The sequence below is a fragment of the Meleagris gallopavo genome, chromosome 8, assembly GCF_905368555.1.
Source record: "Meleagris gallopavo chromosome 8, MGAL_WU_HG_1.1, whole genome shotgun sequence".
Lineage (NCBI taxonomy): Eukaryota > Metazoa > Chordata > Aves > Galliformes > Phasianidae > Meleagris > Meleagris gallopavo.
The window spans coordinates 1,754,009-1,777,925 of NC_139411.1; the positions used below are offsets into that span (position 1 = coordinate 1,754,009).

The 23,917-nt window shown below is 42.9% G+C and overlaps 1 protein-coding gene across 4 annotated transcripts in view; it reads left to right on the forward strand.

Moving 5' to 3' along the window:
• RASGEF1A (RasGEF domain family member 1A) overlaps positions 1–23,917 on the forward strand; it is a 151,091-nt gene that overhangs the window by 120,953 nt on the left and 6,221 nt on the right. For 2 of the 4 annotated variants that reach the window (XM_085229570.1, XM_010714125.4), the window contains 7 exons: positions 7,185–7,364; positions 13,486–13,614; positions 18,482–18,619; positions 22,074–22,295; positions 22,579–22,653; positions 22,866–22,958; positions 23,718–23,820. In XM_085229570.1, the coding sequence (XP_085085696.1) occupies positions 7,185–7,364; positions 13,486–13,614; positions 18,482–18,619; positions 22,074–22,295; positions 22,579–22,653; positions 22,866–22,958; positions 23,718–23,820 (940 nt within the window). Of the gene's footprint in view, positions 1–4,909; positions 5,675–6,600; positions 6,770–7,184; positions 7,365–13,485; positions 13,615–18,481; positions 18,620–22,073; positions 22,296–22,578; positions 22,654–22,865; positions 22,959–23,717; positions 23,821–23,917 lie in introns of those variants that run through there. The other 2 variants (XM_085229571.1, XM_085229569.1) reach the window with 2 other exon arrangements.

Sequence of the window (23,917 nt, forward strand, 5' to 3'; positions counted from 1 at the left end):
TCTCAACCAAAGAGAAAACAAAACAAAAACATCATCTTCTCTTTACTACGAGAGTGGTGCGGTGCTGGAACAGGCTGCCCAGAGAGGTTGTGGATGCCCCATCCCTGGAGGTGTTCAAGGCCAGGTTGAATAGGGCCCTGGGCAGCTTGGTTTAGCATTAGATATGGAGGTTGTCGGCCCTGTCTGCAGCAGCAGGAGTTTGATGATCCTTGAGGTCCCTTCCAACCTAAGCCATCCTATGATATCATTCTATGATCACAATATATATATATATACACGTATATATTACTTCCAATGTTTATGCGTGCGTAATAGGGGGCTGTTTATCTGCAGATTAGTCTTCAGCTTTGTGTAGCACAAAAACTGACCACACAGGGTCATCATACCTAGTGTTTCATGTTCACAAGTTTATTTTTGGATAGTCTGGGTTGTGTCCTACAATACGTAAGACAAGATAAATACACAGGTGTTTGATACAGTACCCTATATCCTGTATTACTTGGCACAAATCAATATACATTATTACATAAACCTCTTTATTCGGTTTGCTTGTGATAAAATGGGGCAAGTCCTTTCCGCATGCCTCAAACTATACTGAAACTCAGTGTTGCTCATAATCTAACAGTCACACGTATGTCTAAGCAGTCTTGGGGAGTCAGACAAGCATTTGCCAGCTCTCCCTGGTCATCAAAATGGTTTCATAAAAATAAGTTCATTTTTGAATGCTGAAAATGTTGATGACAACTTTCTGAAATTAATTCATATTTAACTTCATTTTCTCAATATTTTTATATTTTATTCAAAATATTACTAAGTTGCACGCTTTGAGGTTCCTCGTTAGGTTCTGTCCCAAAGTCATCAGAACAAAAACAACAGCTGTTAACTGCCTGTAAACAGAATGGATTTTTAGCTTGCTCTAAAACTTCCCTAATAATTGCTGAACTTCCTGTCAGTGTCAGGAAGAAGGAATCCCAGCAGTAGATGTGCGTGGGAACTGAGTTACTCGTGGTAATTCAGGTAAGACAGATACATCACGTGTTCAATGGAATGTTGCTTGCAGCTGTACCTTTATACAAATAAGTGAATTACTGCAGATTATCTCATCGCTCCAGAATTTCTCACCATCAAATCTAAAATAAGACATGTAAAACCAGAGATTGAAAAAAAAGAATATACATATACATTAATACAACCAAGAACAATAACAGCGTTGCTGTAACAGGTTCTGCCAAAGGAAACAGAAGTTTGACTTTTCAGACTGACAATTTTGATCAGCTAATCATGATGTTAAAAATAAGTTTCTTTTTCTGCTAAGCTGTTTTCTAAAAAAAAAAAAAAAAAAAAAAAAAAAAAAAAAAGCGCTACCCACGTGCATTGACAAAAATACCATCTCAAGAAGATTGACATCAGCAGACATGCAGATTTTTCTTCCCCTGGGCACCAAATTGCTGATATATGTACATGCTCCCTTCTTGGCATAATTGATTTTCACTTTCTGCACGTTGGCACATTCTTGGAATAGCTGGTATACCAACAAGCAGGAATATGCAAGCCAAGGGCAAAACAGCTAGAATTAGGCCAGGGCTGCTTCATGTTGAACCCAAGCTTGAACCCAATTTATAACTGACTATCAATTGCCTTTAAAAATTCAGTTTTAGAAGAGTCTAAGAAAACTAATAAAAAGAGTGCGTGTTACATTAACATACTGTTCTTCCACATTGTGTCAAAACCAGATCGAAGCACTCACAAATGCTAAAAAACAGCCTGTATGTGCTTTTTGTATCTTTTCTTGGAAAACGAGGCATTAGACATGCTCAGCAGCCTCCCACATCTCCAGAAAACACACAGCACGAATAGGGATAGAACAAATCTACAACTGTAGTAGAAGCAGCTGTTCAGCTACACCCTGGCTGCCTAAAGTGGCATTTATGCATGACATGTTTTAGCAGCCTTTCAAGTATAGCTGGCTAAGCCAACTATCTTTTTCCAAGATCTTTGTCTGCCACTCACTCTTTGACTAGCTGTTAGTACTTACATGACCTGAGGTTTGGGGATTGGAACTTGATGATCTTTAAGGTCCCTTCCAACCCCAGCCATTCTATGGCTCTATGAATATCATCCCTTCGCATCTATTCTCGTGCACCTGTCGATGGGTGTATTGTTTTTCCATTGTTCTTGTTTGTTTTTTTAAACAAACTTGATTCATCCCCACCATAGGAACACAAAGACACCCACTGTACATTACAGTGATGTCTCCCAGCTGAACGCAACTTAAATCTCAGCTAGCAGGCAGGCTAATTCCTATGAAGAACAGAATTCTAAGAACAAAATACGCACGAAAATCAGGAGCCAAACTTGCTGCTAGCAAGCTTCTTTAGACAACAGTGCCAAAATAACAATTAGCATCTCTACTACTATTAGCTAATATTATCAGCCATATCGGTATCATAGTGAAAGTGTGCCATGTTATGTTAAGCCCACTGTGTTGGCAGAGGCACAAAAAGCTGGGAATAAGCACCATGCCCTCTCTAAATCCTGGGGAATAGCTTTCATCTCAATCCAAGAGTGAGAACTGAGCAGCTGACCTCATGCCAAGGAAAGTCTGTTCAACATGTAGGTGAGTGACTTTTACAACTAGCTTTCTATCTCAGGTAGTACTGAGAGCATACAGCAGTGAAAGACGCTTCAAGTTGTTCTTATTTTTGGCTTGGTTTGCTCTGAAAATTGCTGGCTGTGTCGGGGTAGAGCTGGTCAAGACCTATTCAAGAAAACATTTCAAAAAAAGGAAAAAGCCATTTCCAAACTACAAACTTCAGTGGCTCTGACAAAACTATTGGGTGGAAAGATTCATTGTGTCTCAGGTCAGAGAGAGAGGTATGGCTGATAATAGCCACGGACTGATGGTTACAGCACTCAACCCCACTTCAAGTTCCAAGCTTACAAAACCTGGCTCAGTTCAGAACCGTGATTAGAAGCTCGTCTCCCACTCCCATCTGCTGCCAAGTTATTAATGTGCCATCAAGTTATTCTGCAGTATGATTCTCTGAAACTGATGACTGTTCAAATGTGCCTAAAAATTACTTGAGAACAAATTTCAAATCTTAAAATATGTATGCAGCAAAGAAACCTGGAACATCTGTGCAGCCCTCCAAATAAGACTGAAAACCTATTGTTCCACAAAGATGTTTCGGTGGAGGCTTTGAAGCTTTACCTACATTCTGCTTCTTAAGTTCTTATAAATGCTCCATGCAAAAGCCCCATCTGACACCGCTGTTATTACTGCTTGTGCAGTTTGAAGGCATTTCTTGGACAAATACCATATTTCAGATGCAGGTAGAGTGTTTAGTCTAAAGCCAAGACCATTGGTAAATAAAACCCATGAACATAACGCACATGCATATTTAATTCACCGCTTTTTCCCATGTTCTAAATGCCAGTATTAGGCAACATACATCAAAGACTTCTGAAATGTAATAGCCAAGAATATACTGCTATAGCTATGCCTGTAATGAGTATATCTAAATGGTTTCGAAAATCATAGTGTTATGTAAGTATAACGCACTGTTGGAACAGAATGTAACGTGCAAATCTAGAGCCTTTCTATATCCTGCCCACTCCCAAGGTCGTGAAGATTCCCGGACAGCAGTTCAGACTCAGAGTAACAAACCAGGTTTGTGCTAAAGTCAAATGTGCTTCAGAAGACAAAGATAAAGGCTCTGTCTCATTTTCATATTTAAACGACTCTGTGAAGAATGCCATTCACAGTTAAGCCCAATTTCCTTCTTGTCTCCTTGGTTTCTGTCCGTCTTTGCTTCCTTCACTGCAGACGCTGGGGCTTTAAATCACGTCAACATACTCTGCTACATAAAGCCAAATAATAATAACAACTAGATCTGCCTGGAAGGTGACCAACAAGTGCGTAGCTTGACAATGGCAACTACAAAGACAGCATTTCTGGGAATCTCTTTGTACTTGAAGCTAGAGCCTCAGATCAGTATTAATGATATCCAAAGTTACTTGCTTTTCTTAAGTACAGCTATGTTTAAGATGCACACACAGGTACATTTGAGTTTTCAAAATACTGTTTTCTAAGACCACTGGAAACAAGAAAAAGAAAGAAAGAAAAAGAAAAAGAAGAAAAACAACACAGAACAGAACAGATTTTTGCTAAGGCACAGTGGGATTAGACAGCTTGGACAGCAAATCTGCAGCAGGAGCAGGAACAGAACCCAAATGTTGAAAAAACCAATCCAGTTCAATAGATAATAGAAGATGTTACGCTCTATATGCTGACGTTAGCTGGTATTTGGCTGAAGCAAGTGGCAGGATTGAGACAGGCAGGCATTAGTGCTGCTGACTCACTCTGCAGCAAGAGATTCCCTGACCGGCCTCACTGAACCAGCACAGCCTTGCCTCAAGTTGTTTTTCTGGCAAGGTACAGAACAAGTACAAACTGCACCGATTAAACTTGCTCTAGGGTCCACCCACCAATAACATGAGGCAATGCCTAATGAAAACATCTTCAAAATGCAAGCAATTTGTTGAGGATCAGAGCTTACATAACTACAGAAAACAATTAAACCTTGGAGAGTTTCTGTATCCCCAGATGTCAACATTTAGAATACAGCTAGCTAAAGGCCACCCTTGGCAGAAAAAGAAATTGAAGCAAAATGGTAAAATGACTGACTCATTGCATGCTACCTGAGCTGAATATGGGAGAAGAGGAATCATAGAACTGCCTGGGTTGGAAAGGACCTCAGCGATCATCCTTTTCCAACCCCCTGCTATGTGCAGGGTCACCAACCAGCAGACCGGGCTGCCCAGAGCCACATCCAGCCTGGCCTTGGATGCCTCCGGAGCTGGAGCAATTAGGTAGCAATTGTGCACGTTCCTCACAGCCCGGGCTGGGCACCCTCCCAGCATTCCTGCCCGCACCGGCACTGCCATCCGAGGGCTTCTCCCACGTTAATCACCATGGAAACCAGCGAAGCCTTCTACAGTCACGCGGACCCGTCGGATAAACACCGACAATAAGCAACACGAAACAAATGAACGCCTGGAGACCAGAGGACAAACTCTAAGTCGTCCCGCATCAAGCGAACGAAACAGCGAGATGGGAAAAACGCGTCTATGGGAGAAAAGAGAAGGCTGCGGAACGGAAAGCCCCGGCTGCTCCCGAGTTGCGGGGAGGGTGGGCGTGCGGCGGGGGCCGGCAACCCGCCCGCAGAGCCGCCGAGCGGCTGCGCTTGGGTAACGCGAAGCGTCTGTGAGAGCGGGAGGAACCAGCCCGGCGATTAACAGGGAGGGCTCGGAGCGGTCTGTCAGCACGGCGCTAATAACAGGGCTGTAAACAAGCGGGTGGGAGAGCTCCTTCCTCCGCCGAGCCGTCGGGACCGGGCGCTTCTTCCTCGCGGAAAGCGCTGGAAGAACGGCCGTTCGGGGAACGGGAGCTTTGAGAACGACCTCGGCGAGACGCCTCCCGCCGCACGGACAGACGCGCTCGCACAGCCGCCCCCGCTCCGCCGACGGCTCCGTTTGAACGGGCCACGCTCGCTCTCAGCCAACGGGCGCCGCGCTGGGCGCTGACGTCACGGGCGGCGGGAGCGGGGCGCTGTGCTGCCGGCCGGCCCGCGCCCGGCACTCGCGTATGTGCGCGGCGCCCGGGAAGATGAGGGTAAGCGCGGCGGGGCGGCGGCAGGTGCCGGTGTGGGGGAGCGGGCGGCCGGCGGAGGCGGCGCGCCCGCTGCAAACAGCGGGGAGCACCGTGAGCGGGGGGGAGGCGGGAGCCCCGTCCGATAAAGGGCTGTAGCACGGCCGGCGCCTCGAGGAGCGTCCCGATGGGGTGTTTGGGGCGGCAGCCAGCTTGCTGGAGCCCGAGCAGGAGCTGGCGCGGGGACCGCCGCGGTCCTTACGAGGGAAAAAACGCGTCCGTAGATGGGTGAGGAGCGCTGCTGCGGAGGCTCGGGGCTGCGGCACGTTCCTGCGCACTGCGAGCCTAAGGGAGAGCCGCGGGATACCGAGCATCCTCAGCACCTGCCGGGGCTGAACCGGCTGCTCTCATTTCTTTCGCGTTTCTCGTGTTGACGAGTTGAAGGCACGCAGCCGCGCTGCGCGGCATCGTGGTGCTGCTCCGGGACGGAACGGCGCTGCCCCAGCAGCACGGATGCCCGCCCCGAGCTCTGCCCAAAGCCGCAAAACCCAGCCTAGCGTACGAGCACACCTCATCCCTTTCATTCTCCATCGGTGCTTTTCCCAATGTGACGGTGACGGCTTAGTTTCATACAGAGCGAGAGAGCCCTGCAGCTCCCCCTGCCCCCTTCTCGCTTCACCTTCGCAGCAGCGTGGGGGGAACAGCCGTGATACCGACACATAATGGCTCTTTCTGTCTTTGCACGTTTTGTCGAGCCATCTGGGTATATTCAGCTTGTAGTCAGTTTAAAACCAACCCCAAAGCCCACAGTTTACTTGCCTTTGGTAACTACAGGATACCGATATAACTTGCGGCCAAGCGGAAGGAGGTGGAAACCCCAAGGCTTTGTGTGGTTTTGGTGTTGCGACAGCAGGTTTGTTTCCTAAGCAAAAATCTCCAAAGAGACTGTTATTAGAGCTGTATGTTACAGCAAGTCCATATTACAGCACGCAGTGCCACGCAGCCCACGATGTGAGGAAAGGTACAACCCTGCTGCTGCTGCACGCCATATCCATGTGCAGGAGAAGATGCCCTTCTGCAAAGACATCCAGCTACAGCAATGGGGAAGGATTTATTATCGTAAGTCAGGTGTTTTGCCCAAAGATGACCTCAAAGAAGTAGGAGAGATGCTGTATCACAACTGTATCCCAGTTGTTGTTTGCTCGGTAAGGCAGGGTCCAGAAAACATTTTGCATTTCATCCCTATTTAGTTTTACGCATGATGAGCCAAGGGAAAACTGGAGAGAAAAGGAAAATTGAGCACAGTGAAGAGAATTTTTACAGTTTCTACAAGCCCTAGTGCTGTCGTTTCATGTGCATTTCAAACCCAAAATGCAACTGAAATATGTGCGACTGTATGGACTCAGAACACAGCTCTCATGTCCAGGGTGCATTGAAGTCAAGTATATAATTGTGTGTAATGTGTGCCTCTGTAAAACCCATGCAGAAGACGTACTCAAAACAACCTTGTCTTTTTCTCTTGCCACTTCCACAGGAAACTATGCCCCAGACGCCAATATTTTCCAGCATGCTTGGCTCCAGCTGTAGTGGACAAGTGCAGCCTGATATGGGAGAGAGATGCGTGGACCCCGTTTATCAGGATGGGAACATTGTTTCTGGATCATTGGAGGCCTTGATAGAGCGCCTGGTACCCACCATGGACTATTATCCAGATGTAAGTAGGCAATGAAGGGTTTGTTTTCTTCCTGTAGTTTTCCTAAGATAGCACCAGTCTGAATCCTAAACACAAGAAATTCTACTTCCATCCAAATCGTGATTAAGATGTAGACTAAGGAAGCATTTCTTTTGCTTGTAATACTCATTCACTAAATATGTTACTCAACAGGAATGCTCCTTTCTGCTTTTTAATAAGAACACCTGTTAGAAAGATAAAGCCGTGTGAACCCAAATGGGCGCCCTGAGAGCCAATTAAAAGCAGCATTAGCCACAATTTTCAGTCCCTCTAAGCTGCTTTACTTCTAATGCAGCCAAGATTAACGTCTAACCATCTCCTACCTAGGGAAGTGGACCAACTCTTTCAGCTGAAATCAGCTCTCGGGATTTTTTTTGTTTTGTTTTCCCCTTAATTTTCTATGCATCTCCTAGTTAGACCATCAGAAGAAAAAATAATAATAATAATACAATACATTGATTGTAATTTAAATGCTGTTTCTCTCGATACTTTTCTATGAGCAAGTGCTGTAACAACACTTTCGAGCCTAGAAATGATTTGGCAATGATTAGATGTCCTCACTGTAGCCCCTGAAATAAATGTTGCTGGTAACTCTAGGGCATGATGTAAGATTCTGAATGAGTGATATTACTAAGTGATCACACTATCACTTAAATGTCCCTTTGTACCCATCAGTGAAAGACATTATTTAAACAAACTGCCAAAAATCAGATTATATAGCATATATTCCATCCGAGCTGTGAAATGACAGAACTCAGAACCCAACTCTTTCTAGGACTGACAGAGTGACAGGAGTCTGCAGTCAGTGTTGACTGCTATGTTGAACTTAACTGTGGCAGAGCAGGCCATGCTAGCCTGTACCTCATGGAACATTTCTCTATCTCATCAGCATAGAACTTACTTAGTGAGCTTCTACAGTGGTCACAATAAAACCTCCTTAAGCTCTCACATACACACCACCCAGTTTCCAATCACTATACACAGTAAGTGCACCCCCCTTCTATATGAGACCCCCCCATGAGTTCAGTAGTACAAGCAGCAGAATTCCAAGCAATTATTAGTGAGAGATTAAAACAGGAGAAAATCAGGATGTCTTAATTTTCTCGTTCAATCCTAAACCCCTCATTTAATTATGCTTATGTACAATTGCACTAACTTCGATGGGTGCTAAGTACCAAACGCTCCCTAAGGCACAGAGAAATGTCCGTAGTTAGGCATTCCACTTGACTTTCCCTCCACCCCCAAATACGTGGTGTAGAAAGAAGGCAGAGCTCGAAGAGAAACACAAAATCCAGTATACCAGTGAAACAGCTCTAGGGTGCCAAAGGCAAACGTTCCAAGGAGTCAGCTCCAGCTCCTTTTATTTAAATACTAGTTAATGTAGTTACTTGCTGCTTGGATTTCTGGAATATCACTAAGTTTTTAAAGTAGCTGTTAATGTACATCCCTTATTGTAACATAGAATCTATATATAACACTACTACTCTGAAAATGGTTCCATAAAGCTAGCGTTACTTAAGGGATCTGTGAGTTATTTTGGAATGTTGTTGGTTTCCATGGTGCTCTCACATATCCCGTGCAAGGGAGCATCACAATCCACGTGAGCACAGAGCCCACCAGGAGGCTGCAGTTCAAATGGACAGGGAACTGACAGCTGAGTGATACAGCAGAAGCAATCGAGGGAACTCCTGGGACAGGGAGCCGGAAAATGCTATTAAAGCAAATTCATCTCCTATACAGCAGGACACATTCTTTTAGATAAATCAGATCACCCAATTTAGTTAAAAGGATTAATTTGACAGCAAGTGGATGAATAAGCTTTGAATGACAGAGATGGAACTGTATTTGAGTCATTTCCAAATGCAAGCTTTGGATTTCAATTCAGATTTCTGTTTATACTTAATTTCTTGCCCATTTCTATTTTTAGGGAAGTTAGAGTGATAGGCATTAGTGTCGAGGTGTTGCCAGAAGGGGGACTAATACCATTTGCTCAAGAGGAAGGTGTAAGCACTCCCAGCTTCATGTCTCTGGCTGCACACGCACAAAAGGACAGCAAGGTACCACCAGTTAACTTCCACCAAGAGAAGGTATTCAGTTCGTTAGCAGAGGTTACCTTTAGTTTCAGGGAAACACATTTATCGATTACTATACTGCTGCAAATTTCCAGATTAATACAGCTGAAAGCAATGCTTAGAAGGCACACAAAGCTGAAGATTGCAGTCACCTTCCAGATGGAAAGAAGGGGGTGGAGGAGAAAGCAAACAGTATCTTTCTGTTCTCGTTACAGAGCAAAACAAAAATGTATTTGCCATGTTGGCAGAACAAGAGACAGACGAGAAAGGACAGGAAAGATAAGGACCTACATTTGTATACTGCTCTTTTGAGGTTTGTTTGTGTAGAGGGACTTGCTCAGCACACAGGAAAATGTATACTTGTGAGACAGAGGAGTTCGAGAGGTTAGGAATGGAATGTATCAGTCTGCAACTCTTGTGCCCAAGCAAAAAACATTTTAAGAAAATATTTCACAAACATAAGACTGAGCAGTGAGCGCACAAAGGGATTTTTTTTCTTTTTTTTCATTCCCCAGACAACAGCAGTACATTCTTGGGTCAGAGAGTAACAATTCCTCCTTTAGTCTTGCGTGCTTGCCTTTTTTTTAAATATAATTCAGCTCATCTCTTAGCAACAACTTTAGGCACTAAAGGAATCCGCCTTCTTTTTCTCTTGTAAAGCACAAGACCCTTTTTGTGGCAGCTAAGTTGTTCCAAATGCAGAAAGGAATTTTTTTTTTTTTGCCTTTTCTCTCAAATACCTGTCACTTTTATGGGGTAAGCAGAGCTTAACTTTCAGTCTCACAGCTTATGGAAGCATTTTCAATCAGTCCTTGTCAAAGCAGCCTGCTTCTTAGCTGAATTGCCTTCTCCAAACCGTCTTCACGTGCGAGGGACTGCCTGTGAGAAGGCGTGGGTCTTTACCCTGTTATAACACCTTGCTAATATATGAGGGCTGCTCTGAAAGTAATGCCTTCTATTTTATTATCTTGGCCCGCAACGCCAAAAACAGATGTTGGTGGTATGGCAGTAGTGGCTGAACCTTTCACCCAGTATTCCATTACATTTTGTTGCTGTGTGACAGATGGCAGCAGAGGGGCACTGACAGAACAGTGTCTGACATGGAAGCGCATATGAAGCAAAGGTGTGTTGTTAAATCCCTCTGCATGGAAAAAATGGCATCTGGTGACATTCCTGATGCTTGCTGAACTTGTCTCTCTATCAAATCGTGTCACTGAGTTCTTCATATCTGTTGTAGCTTCCATGGAAATAAATAAGAGGCATCACTTTTGGAATGGCCTACAGTGGAGTACAGGTGTAACAAATAATAGAAATCCTTGATCTAGAGAAGACATCTGACATTCATATTAAGTATTTGCTGTCCATTACAACCATATTCCTGATGATTGTGACCTGCTGCTAAGCTGCAATGCGTGGCTCAGTTCAGCCTCAATTTTCCTTATCGGACAGGAAGTGGTTATTAGCAGAGAGGCAGAGATGAGGCTCAGCCCTGCTCTAGGACATGTTTAAGTCATTTCTTACTTGCAGTTAACCCATTACCAGCATAAGCAACACTAGTATCAAAAAAGAAACAGAAAAGCAAGCTGAGGAATAAGAGCAGATCCTCGTGAATTGTAAGCCAGTGTGTCTTAATTGACCGTAGAAGAACAATTTAGTTTGCCAACGAACTGAGCCTAGTCCCAGCAGTGTGACTTGAAAAGTGGAGTGAAAGTACAGCAGATGGGTTCCAGAAGTATGATAATTTGTTTCTAAAACTTAGCAGTTCAGTGTGGTCTGGAAAAATACTGCACATGTCCAGTGCAGATGCCATGGATTAAGAGAGAAAGCAAGCCTTGAACGGAAAGCTGTGCTTTTATGGCCACGTATATCTTCCCATGTCTTTCCAATTCAGCACTTTTTTGGATGTCATACACAGCACTATCAGAGAGACCAAAGAGAGGTACAGGTCATCTAGGTCGCTCGTTTCTTACAGTGCAAAAACAGGGGAATGTTCTCTGAGCAGGGCTTTTTTGCAGTTACTCTGAACAAACACTATCCCACATCACACAGGCTTCCACCAAGAAGACCAACACTAGAATTAGTACAACAAGCAAAATTATATCTTTCCTTAAAAAAAAAAAAGATCCAGTTTATCAGAGCTAAGGTCACTGACGGGGCAGGGCAGCTTGCATTTCTGTTCCTTGCCACTTCAATGTATGGGCACATGGGGAAGAAATGAAAGTACACGAGTCCATAATTGTTTTTTCACCTCTTTCTTTCTTAAATGGAAAATAGGGTAAAAGCAAGAGCTGCTTCATGTTTCCAGAACAGACATTTTCACACAACAGCTGCTGTACCCAACAGCTAAATTCCTTTCTCAGATAGGCCAGACTCACAGTTCCAAGTTCAGGGATGCACTGATAGAAACAAGCACAGAAATTGGCTAAAAAGGAGCCAAGATAACCAGGTACAGATTATTCCCCCAAAACCAACAACACTACTCTCTCTTATGTTTTAATTCCCAATGGGGGTTGTATCAGTTTAAGGATCATTCTCACATACATCAGCATAAAAGGTTCTGATACGTCGTCCCCGTAAGATAAGTGTCTTGTTTTATGAATCATGTTAGCTCTTCAGCCTAATGTTCAAATCAGAATGCATATTTTAAACGCCTCTGCTGTATCACAGTCTGTTTCTTCATTAGCTTCCTCCACACGTTTGGGACAGAGCTAGATTTTCTAGAGATGTGTGCTTAATCTATTATATACTTCATGTACTCTCAGACTCTCAACACAATGACTTCTAGTTAACTTCATTTATTTTAAAAACAACAAAAAAAACCCACTCTTTTTTCCCCTCCCTTCTGATATATGGCATGTTTTTAGTGTTAGATTTATGCTGTAGGTAGAGAAGCTGAAACATTTTTCTTTAGTAGCAATTCCTTGTAGTTAGAGAGAAATCCTGTAGTCTTTTCTGGAGTCAGAGATACCACTGTTTATCTCTAAGTGTGCTCTAGAGATGACAAGCAGCAAAATTCAGTAGTTAATAGCACAGGTGCTATGTTTTAGACATCTGGCCAAGTTTCCTTGCCCAATCCAAGGTGGTTCACTGACTGTTGGTACACCTGGCTGCGGTCTGCCAAGTCACACTTCTAATAAACCATGGTGCAGATGGCAAAGCAACAGCATGCTCTGCAAATATTACATAGGATAAATGAAATCCGTAGTCAAGGAGATGCCCTACAATTTCCCAACTACAGATTTTGTCAGAAAGCTTCAATAGGAAGACAGAAAGTCCTTAGGAGATGCTGCTATTGTTACTCTAGCAATTACATCCAAATACAGAAGACAAGTTTGAAACACTGAAGCAAGATCAGGACATGAAGGCATTCATTCTCACTCAACAGGACTGCACAGAGTATGATTTGGAATATAATGCATTACAGCATTTAAAATGGAAATACAGAGGCAATTTCTAATGAGAAGTAACAACTGTTGACACTTCCTAGTGCTACTCATGCTGAAGAGAGTCTGAAACGGGCCCTATACTGATTAAGTCACAACCAAAACTGAATTATTGTCATACGGCCTCAATCTAAGATAAAGATTGTGTCAGTGATTGTGGGGAAAAAGGAAAAAAACCATACATGAATAAATTATAGCTGTGGTTTGGAACGCACACAAAGCAGTTTTCTGTTGCTTGAAGAAGGGCAGTCACTTCCGAAGAAATCAAGAAATAACAGTATTTGTGTGACATGGACATCCTACACTGGATACATCTCATTTGTCTTTTTGGTGAGTGATGACTAGTTAGGCATATTACGTTTGGAATTCTGAAAACAACAGCAGCACCCTTGAAGCCTACTGTGAAGAAGAAATGCAGAGCTAGAAAACACGACCACATCTCTGAAAGAGGGAAAAATTACACAAAGCTTACATGACAGAAAGCTACATTCCTGTTTTATAGACTAGTTTTTGTTACAAGTCTCCAGGGAAGACAGATGGTTCTCACTGGTTATTCAAACTTGCTTTTTCCCCTCTCTCCTCCCACAGAGGACTTACATCTTCACTTTCCTGTTGAGCTCCCGAGTCTTCATTCACCCACATGAGCTCCTGGCTAAAGTGGGACAGATCTGCATTAAACAGAAGCAGCAGCTGGAAGCCGGGACCGAGGCAGAAAAGGTAAATGAACCATCATTATGTCCTGCGGCTGGCCGTGCTAGTGGCATTGATTTGCATTTATTTCCCACCCTTTCCTTTTCATTGTAAGGCGAGATAGATTGATAAAGAATAAATTGAAATCGTCATCAGCACGTATTACTGAATGTGCTTTTATAGAGCTTCTTGAAGCAACATGGCTTCTTTGAGAACTACAATGTAGGTTGTGTAGTAGCTCAGGTTGGAAATAATGCAACTTTGCTCCAGCATGCAGCACTGACCTGCAGCTTAGAGCAATGTGTATCTGCCACAAACCTGCCCAGCGAGTTGTTTGGGCTTTGGCCAAGCAAGGTCTGTCTGGAATCTCATTGCAGTCACCCCTGTCACGTTCTCAGAGTTGAGAGCTCTGCTGTAGCTGCGCTAAAAACCTGTTTTTGATGGAGCGTTACAAGTCAGTGTGATGGTAAATCAGGAAATTTCATCTGATGAAAATTAAGGGATGCAGTACTTAAAATAGTAGCTTATGCTCGCACATCTGATTACGCAGCTTTACCACAACTGATTAAACCCAACTGGGTCAGTTTATGATATGCACTTATATCCATTTAAGTCTCCCCATATGGAGAAAGTGCACTGAAGGACCTGACTAAAGATGAAGTACCAGAATAGTCCCAGCTGGGATGCAAATGTAAGTGACAGAAACAAGGATGAAATCAGCAAATACTTAAAGATCTGAACTGTTCAAATCCTGTGCTTATTTTAGATCCATTCTTCTACTATGAGAAATAATAAGCCCACTTTGCTGATTCTCAGCACATCGGTAGTCCCATTTCTTTTTCTCCTTGTAGCAGCAAGACTCCAAGTAGGGAGCATGAAAAGTAGCCCTTGAGGTTTGGCAACACAGAGTTTTTGACATCAGTACTGACCTAAGGGCTTCTCTCTCGCTTACTAATCCTGCTCTGCGGTCTCATGTTATATCACAACATTCCTCCACAGGAGAAAAAAAAAACACAAACCACTTAATGCAGATTGACTTTTATGCAGGTCAGTTACCTCATCCACTCATCAAGCAGCTGTGTAGCTATGTTGGTTATGGGGTCAGGGAGGACAGATGCAAGAACTATCATTCTGCATTCAGGACGTATAGTTCCCATCACCACTCCCAACAGGCTCACAGCTTACCACCCCAAACCTGGTACATTGTAAATGGCAGTGTTTCCGCAGCTCTGCCTAACTAAACAGCAGAGGTAGGAACTTGCAAGAGATTCTGCGACCATCTGAAACAAGGGGTAAAGCTGTCTACAGGAAAGTGAGGACAACTGACAGCTGTCTGTAGTTAGTATCAAAATATATCATCTGCAATTTAAAAATAAAGGATTACAAGATGCAACTTTTCTGTGAAAAATAATACACTTAAAAGTTTTAAAACCGAAACAGAAGCTGGGCAATAAGTCATAGAATCCTAGAATGGCTTGGGTTGAAAAGGACCACAATGACCATCCGGTTCCAACCCCCTGCTATGTGCAGGGTCACCAACCAGCAGCCCAGGCTGCCCAGAGCCACATCCAGCCTGGCCTTGAATGCCTCCAGGGATGGAGCATCCACAGCCTCCTTGGGCAGCCTGTTCCAGTGCCTCACCACCCTCTGTGTGAAAAACTTCCTCCCAATATCTAACCTAAACCTCCCCTGGCTCAGTTTAAAACCATTCCCCCTTGTCCTATCACTATCCACCCTCATAAACAGCCATTTTCCCTCCTGTTTACACACTCCCTTCAAGTACTGGAAAGCCACAGTGAGGTCTCCCTGAAACCTTCTCTTCTCCAAGCTGAACAAGCCCAGGTCCCTCAACCTTTCTTCACAGGAGAAGTGTTCCAGCCCTCTGATAACTTAAAGTAGTGTGATTGTGGCTTTTCAGCAAATGTATTAAGAAACATCATGGCTTCCACACTGACACAAAATAGCATTACATTCTAACAACAGGATGTGAAATAAAGCTGCTCATATTGCAAAACACCCACACTGTCAGACCTTCTGCTGGCAGTTTGGAAACAGTCCTACAGAAGAGCCAACAGCAAGGTGACAATAAAACACAAGGTTTGGAAGGCTGCCTTAATTTACATGCTTTTCTAGGTGCTTTTCCTGTTATGCCCTTGATTCCTTTCTACCCCCTTAGTATGAACTCTAGCCTTTTCCTGCTCACTAAACACAACATTACTGGAAAACACTACCTAAGATTTCTGACATCCCAATCAAATGACTCCTTTGCCGACCTCCACTGCAAGCACCTGTATGTTTTACAGGAAATAAAAAGCTCCTAGCATTTGCAAACATTTGCTTTAAAACAAATACAAGATCATTTTACATGCAGCATGGAAATTCTCAGCTCCAAGCCATTCTACTTATTCACTGTCATAACTCACTGGAGTATCATCAGCTACCAGCACCTTCTAATTAAGTGGCTCCACAGCAGGAAATGGCTGGCAGAAGTAGTTAAAGCAGCTCTGATCATGTCTGATAAGAGGTTTGCATAAACAAACTAAGAGAAGAAGCTGGCTGACTTGTTGCCCGGGTAGAGTGTGAGCTGGAGAAGTGGCCACGAGCCAGGCTTTGAGGTTAGGAACCACAGTGCTGATCATTTGTTTTTGACATCATCTGCTAACAGAGAAGTCCAGAAGAAAAACAGCTAAGAGAAAAGCGGATTAAAAAGAAAAATGGGATATCTTGGAGCCCTTCTGGACAAACATAAAAAGAAAGGGTTTCACAGTTTAAGATATCAATTATCATACACTTGTCACTATAGCTTTGGTCAAGTTAAATTTTATCCTTCCACGTCAGGCTGAACTCTCTAGAAGCATGTTAGAAATGAGAGAGACTCAAACAAGATGGTCACAGAAAACAAAAACCCTTGTACAATATTACTTGATGACCAAAGTACTTAACAGAAGTATTTTTCTTCTCAAAAAAACACTTCTGGGAGAAGTATTCCCCTAGATTTCAGAGAACTCAGGCCTTGCAAGGAACGGCTGACATCTAGAGCAGAGCAATAGAAGCAGTAGGTTTATTGCAAGCATGACAAAAAAAGAATGCACACTGTTGCCCACGTATCTGTGATTTCTATCTAGGTTACCACAGATCACAGGTGACAAGCCTGTCACGCTGCTTTGGGCTTCATTAGAATGCACCTGAAACTGGAATCTCATGTTTTGCTGAGCTACTGGCTTTTAGTGTTGCATTCAAAGTACATCTCCTTTCCACGAGCATTAAAAGCATCAGATAAAACAATAAGCCTTTTACACTTGTAATCCCAAAGAGAAATACTGCTTGCTATTGTCCTGCAAAGGATGCCTGGCTATCTGTTGCAAAGAAAGCAAATCACAGTGACTCCTGAGTGTGGGTACGTGCAATAGGAAGTCAGTGTTCACACAGAGCTGCTCACATCACAGCCAGAGGATTTGGGGATCTTTGTTCCCCCATCCTCCCATGTTCAATTCCAAAAGATAATAAATAATAACAATACCACCAAGAGGAATTTTGAAGCAGCTTTTGACAGTCAGTGCAGTAAGCATGTACGTCCTCTGTTAGCTCTGATGGAATGGAAGCACACTGGCTAGCTAATTAGTTATATCACAACAGAATTATTCATTCTTTTAATAATTATAGGCTCCACACATCCTCTAGTGAACAAGCATAACTTGTATTTTCCTCAAGGCAGATGACAATGGGAGTTTTGTGGACTGACAGCTATAATATAGAGCTCAGATTCTGTCTGGAAAGATGTTGAAGTTGGGTCCCACAGCAGCAGCACTAACAGAAACCAAACTTTGAGATCTGATCATTATATGATGTTTTCGGTCAGGAAGCTCCATTAGCTCTTGTAAAACATTGCCTATTGGTCTTAGAAGGCGTTTGATTGATTTCTTGTAGCGACACACACCTGCCAAAATCACCTTCTGTAACCCCTAAGTTGCTGACGAGGAATGCAACAAGGAAAAAATATTGCAGATAAGGAGAAGGAACTGCTGTGTAATGGAACATCAGTTTACACAAGCAGGGAGGTAAACAGATGAAAGCTTCCTCATTTTCCCCTCAGTGTATCACAAGTTGGGTGGAAAATAAATATAACTTGAACTAAGTTTTGATTCTTTTTATTTGCTAAGTCTTCTAGCATGCTCCCCCAGTTTTGCAAGAGCGCTCCTTCAGCTGGAGAGAGCAGCCTCAGTAAATCTACGCAACTTGCAAAACTGGTATCCAATTCAGGTCTAACTGATGAAAGTCTTTAGAATATTCACAAGTAACAGAAGAAATTAAAAAATGGCTGTCCTTCCCTGTTGTCATTGATACATTTTAGAGTAACAGCCAGTACTGATTTTCAAAGTCCATTTTTATTTGGATGTTGTGGAGAGAGCACAGGCACGCCTTTCCTACTGTTTTGATATACAGATTCATATGGAGGGTCTGATAAATTCTGTAGAACAGAAGTGTCTTCATGAACCTCTCTCACAAGCTATACCTGGTACATGCTGCATTAGGTATGCATTTGAAATGAAACACGAAGGTACTGCTGCCCCAGATGGCAGAAATCAAACTCCAGTCCCATTGGCTTTAATCAAATAAGATACTTAGACTATCCTGTCATCTTTCTGGCTCTATACAATTAACCTTGAAAATATCTTCAAAGCACTTGCTAAGAGACATGACCAAGCTATGCTGAAAGGGGGCTAAATCATACTGTTCAGGAGTATGGTTCAAGTTCAATGTGTTCTTTTTTCTCCCTTTCATTTGCTACAAGTGCAGAGTATCTTCAAGTGTGTCGAGATTTATGCAAGTCTTTATCAGGTTCTGCTGTCAGAAAGGTCTATGGTCATTTAATTAACTCAGTGTTTCTGTCTAGGCAAAGCTGAAGTCCTTCGCTGCCAAAATCATCCAGCTCCTGAAGGAATGGACTGAAACTTTCCCCTACGATTTCCAAGATGAAAAATCCATGAAGGAGTTGAAGGAGATTGCTCACAGGATCACCCAGTGTGATGAGGTAGGGGTGAAGGGGCAGGAGAAAAAACGTTAAGTTGGGAAACAGTATTTGTGTCAACCTTTACACGTAGTTCATCACATCACAAACTGTTGGTCCTACGCACAGGGTTTTCTGAATGGACTGCAGCAGCAGCTGCTAGGCTGCCGGTAGCTGCAGGACAAGGGCTGAGTAATGAAGTTAATGGTCCATTAGCAGGAACTACGTATAATCACCACGCGTCACAACGATATGAAAAACGATGCAGAAGGAGAAAGGAAAGAACAATGATGCTAATGGCACGATGTAGTTAACTTGCATACTGAATTACATGCCATCCTTCGTAGCTTTGCTACTGCTCTGCATCCAGGTCCCACAAAAACATCAACTAGTTTGTAGAAGCATTGAATGGCTTTGGTTGGGAGACTTTAAAGATGATGTAGTTCCAACCCTCTGCCATGGGCAGGCATTGGATCAGAGGGTCCAGAGCCCCATCCAGCCTGGCACTGAACACCTCCAGGGATGGGGCATCCAAAACTTTTCCAAGCAACCTGTTCCAGCACCTCACCACCTGAGATAGGTCAGTGTCCTCCAGCTCAAGAAGATGCTTATGAGGGACTTCTAGAGTGCCACGCACAGTATTTTCACAAAGGATGACAGTATTTTCACAGAGGATGTTCTCTGAGCTCTGCTAGCCTGCCAGTCACCAATCCTAACAGGTCTGAGTTTACAGTCTAGGGGAGGGGGAAGAAAGAAGGAGAAACAAAAGCGCCCTAGAACTCCCAAGAAGGGCAAGGGAATCATCTGTAATGTGTTTGTGTGAACACAAAGGGTTACTTTGCAGAAGTTTCTCCTTCTTTTGAAGCCCCAAACTTCAAGATACTCTTGAGAACAATTAGGAGGAAGTGGGAAGACAATTGTATTGTAAGCTGTTTTTGTTGATTCAAGCACAGAGAAAATGAAGAGCAACAGGTTTTTCAGCACTGTGTGAATCAGCGATAGGGCAGTGACAGGCATTACCAGGTTGTCAAAAGGAAATATGTCAGTTGTGTTGCATCAGCAAAATTGTTTACCTGGCTGCTGCTAAATGTCACTGCCTTAGTAAGAAGAGAAAAGCAGATAGGATTATATGATGCCTTCTATTCCCTCAGTAAACAGGACAGAGAGGTGTACCTTGGCAGACATGCAACTGTGAGAGGGAACTTGGCAAAACAGCAATTGTTGAGCATGTATATCTTGGTATTTTATTCGTCCACCATTTTAAACTAGAAAAATGTTGTGACCTTTCCTTCTTCTCCCCTTTCCTCTCACTTTTATGTATGAATAAATTCTCGCTCAGGAGAAAACACCTCAGAATGGCTCAGCACTCTGGTGTCTGTAGCTCCTGGGATGATGTTCATTAATTACAGCATCATATTATTTATCCCCTTCACAAAGCTGCAAGTCATCAGGAAAGAGCTATGCACTTTTGTCTTCTAGGAGACAGAATGTGATACTGACAAAATAAAAGCAGCTCTTGCTCTCAGTATTCGTTGCCTCACTCCTGTTCTAAGAAACTACCCGTACTGTGCTTCAGCAAGGAATTATGGTAATGATTCAGGTTTATTTTTTAAGTTACTGTATTATAAAGGTTTTCCAAATCCCTGTAGAGCACTATTCTCACATAGATGATAGCAGAATAAAACAAGAATTGACACACAGCAGTCACGCTCATCCTCGTAATACAAGGCTGTGTATCAGTTAGGCACAGGACTGTTGGAACACAGACATGCACAAGTTATTTTCAACACACTGGCACTGGAAATTAAACTCCAGGTCACACCTGCTCAGACCAGCTGAAACTTTCAGCTTTATTTTCTGAAGTTATAAGAAAATTTAGGGTAAGACCAGGAAAAGAAAGAAACAGCCAAAACTCTCTAAGAGCTTTGGTCTAAATGTTAGGATATGACAAATTCCCAGTAGCTTAAGTAACCCATAGTTTTTAACATCACTGCAGTTTCCTCATACGTTTACACCCAGTATATACTTGAATTTCACCTGCCTGCAGATTTGATTCCATACAATCCAAAGCCAGAGGGTTTTCCTTCTCATAGAGGCATGGCAAGTCAGGCACAGCAGCTGAGGTCAAGTGATTTCAACAGAAAGCTCAGGATAGTGGAGAGCAGAATTAGCTCTCTATTTTAGTCCCCCTACCATGTTCCCTCGGCATTTCTAAGCACTTGTAGCACAATATCCAAAATGGCTCCAGCCAGCTGCTGTTCAGCGGTAATCCAGTTGCTCATCAAGATGAGCTACGCCGCTTCCAGCTTTTCATTTTATTCCACTTGGGAGTTGGATTATTGCCTTGTAAAGCAACATTCTGACACTATTATTGCTTCATTATAGCATGCAATATACAAGTATTTGGTAGCCATCTTCTCTCACATCTGCTACATAATTTCCATTATCTCTGCACATTAGTGGCTTTCTGAACCATCACAGTCATTGCAGCTCTTTCTAGTGCATCCAGTTGACTGGCAGAAACCAATACAGCGTATTGTAAGCTAAGATCTCAACTTGTGGCTAATTTCAAGAGAAAAAATTTGCACAAAAGCAGGAGAACAATAGCGTAATGGAAAGGAAAAGGACTGGTAAGAATTAGTTTTTCCAACAACAGAGAGTGCAAGGTTAGAGAACTCAAGTCATTTGAAGTGGCAACAGGAGGGACAGAGAAGTACAAACGCAATTAAGGTTAGCTCCTTGGAGTTGACCTCAGAAGGAAATGTCTGTAAGACACAAAGAGTCCGCTGCAAAAATAATTTAGTTGTTTTAGTTATCAAACAGAACAAAACCTGACTGGGTGGATTATATATTTTTTGCTTTACCAATCTAAGAGTTGGATACATAAGGACTTAAAACCTGCACAGAGCATTTTAAATTATCAAAGAACGTGGATACTGTGCTCCTGCCTAGATCTGTGGAGGGTTTAATTGTTCAAATTCACACTGGGGATATTTTAGGGCTATATTTCTGGATGTGATATGCGTTCCCTGGATTCTACATGAGCTAAGTGGACTTGATCATCGGGGGGTCTGATCAGAATGGGAAGGCTTTTCATCACTTAAATCCTAGAATGGCCTGAGTTGAAAAGGCCCACAGTGGTCATCCAGTTCCAACCTCCTGCTGCGTGCAGGTCACCAACCAGCAGCCCAGGCTGCCCAGAGCCACATCCAGCCTGGCCTTGAATGCCTGCAGGGATGGGGCATCCACAGCCTCCTTGGGCAACCTGTTCCACTGCCTCACTACCCTCTGTGTGAAAAAACTTCCTCCTGATATCCAACCTAAACCTCCCCGTCTCAGTTTAAAACCATTCCCCCTTGTCCTATTCCCTGTCCACCCTCATAAACAGCTGTTCCAGCTCCTGTTTATATGCTCCCTAAGCATAGAAATGTATGCAAAAGTTACATAGTATAAGAAGTTGTGTCTGGCTTTTTCATAGGAAAATGGCACGGTGAAAAAGATCATTAGCCAGATGACACAGAATCTCCTGATGGCTCTCTCTGCACGGAGCCAGTACCAGGAAATAAAAGAGAAATTCCGGCAACCTGCTATGGACAAAGGCACCATCCTCAAAACCAAACCACAGTCTACTCAAAAGGACATTCTGAGTGTGTGCTGTGACCCTCTGATCTTGGCACAACAGCTAACCCATATTGAACTGGTGAGACATCAGTTTGTGTGAATTGTTTTCCATTTATTAAGTATTTTTCTACTCACTGTATTTTGCTGCAGGGTTCAGTGAAAGCCTCCAATGCATTCATTAAATAATATACCAAGTGATGAACGAGAACATCTAGATAACTCCCACATAAACACTTTATATTTATGAGTAAAGAAAGCTTAAAGAAGATTAAAGTTATAAAACTGCCTAATAACTTAGGTCTTATTGGTGCACTGAACTCTGTCTGCCTGTACAATGACAATCTCTAATCTTTCTGACTCAGGAACGGGTGAGCAACATTTACCCAGAGGATCTGATGCAGATTGTCAGCCACATGGACTCTCTGGATAATCACAAGGTACAGGAAGGGGTACAGGGAGAAACAGAAATAAAGACTGATCAGGATTCCAGTATGCTTTGTGCATGAAGGGTTTCCATTTTCTAACCTTCTTTAAGCTCATGCCTTAAACAAAATCCAATAAGATTTTGAACAAGACAGGAAGCATATCCCTTAGTATACCGACTTCATCACAATAAAGATTAATAAATACATGGTCTTTTCTCTTACAGTGCCGAGGCGATGTTACCAAAACCTATAATTTGGAGGCCTATGACAACTGGTTCAACTGTCTTAGCATGCTGGTGGCTACTGAGATTTGCAGGGTAGGTATGAGCAGAAGATAAGATCGAAAAATAATCCTGCCCTTAAGCACAAGTGGTAGGTAGTGGTCTAACAGAGATTTAAACAGAAGCAATCTAATTACAGATAATTGCATCATTCAAGCATTAAATTATTTACATGCTTCTGTTTAAGAGCAGAAGATTAAGAGTTCACAGATATATTTGCCTTTGCAAGTTCTCCAGTTTTGGGTAGTTCCCATAGTAACAGTCATGTAGCAAGATGGAAGTTGCACGGAGTTTGAGTTGGAAGTTTAAAATTTTTATGTATATATTTTCAAATGCATGCGTGAATTTCTAAGATATGCATCTATACAGAATTTAAGAGGGAAAGAATATCAAGACGTGGCCATTATTCCTCTTCACATCCAAGCTACACGCCCTGTTCTTAAGCCTGTCTGCTGCTGCCTCCTGAGGTTTAAGCGTTTTAACATAGATTCTTCTGATAGCAACTTGATGTTGTGCCCCTATCCCAGAAACGGGAAGCAGCTGAGAGGTGTCCAGCCTGTTCATACAAGTTCACTAAGACATTGAACTGAATTACTCTCTTCCAAAACCGGGCAAATATTTTATTAAAAAAAAAAACATCTTAATAAAATATCCTCAGGCCTACATACTCAGCTTGCTTAACTAGATAAAGCCTCAAAGTCTCTCTTCAATCAGCTTGTAATAATGCCTTCAACCAAAAATGCTAACCAAAATTCAGACCACCCCTTCCCTCTTAACAGATCTTGATTTTTCCAGGTTGTAAAGAAAAAGCAGCGTACAAGAATGGTGGAATTTTTCATTGATGTGGCAAGAGAGTGCTTCAACATTGGAAACTTCAACTCAATGATGGCTATTATCTGTAAGTAACACAGATGACAAAAGGCACTACATTTTGCAACCCAACTGGCAAGACCACGCTTATACTTGCCATAAGCTAGCTGACCACACCAGCCCTT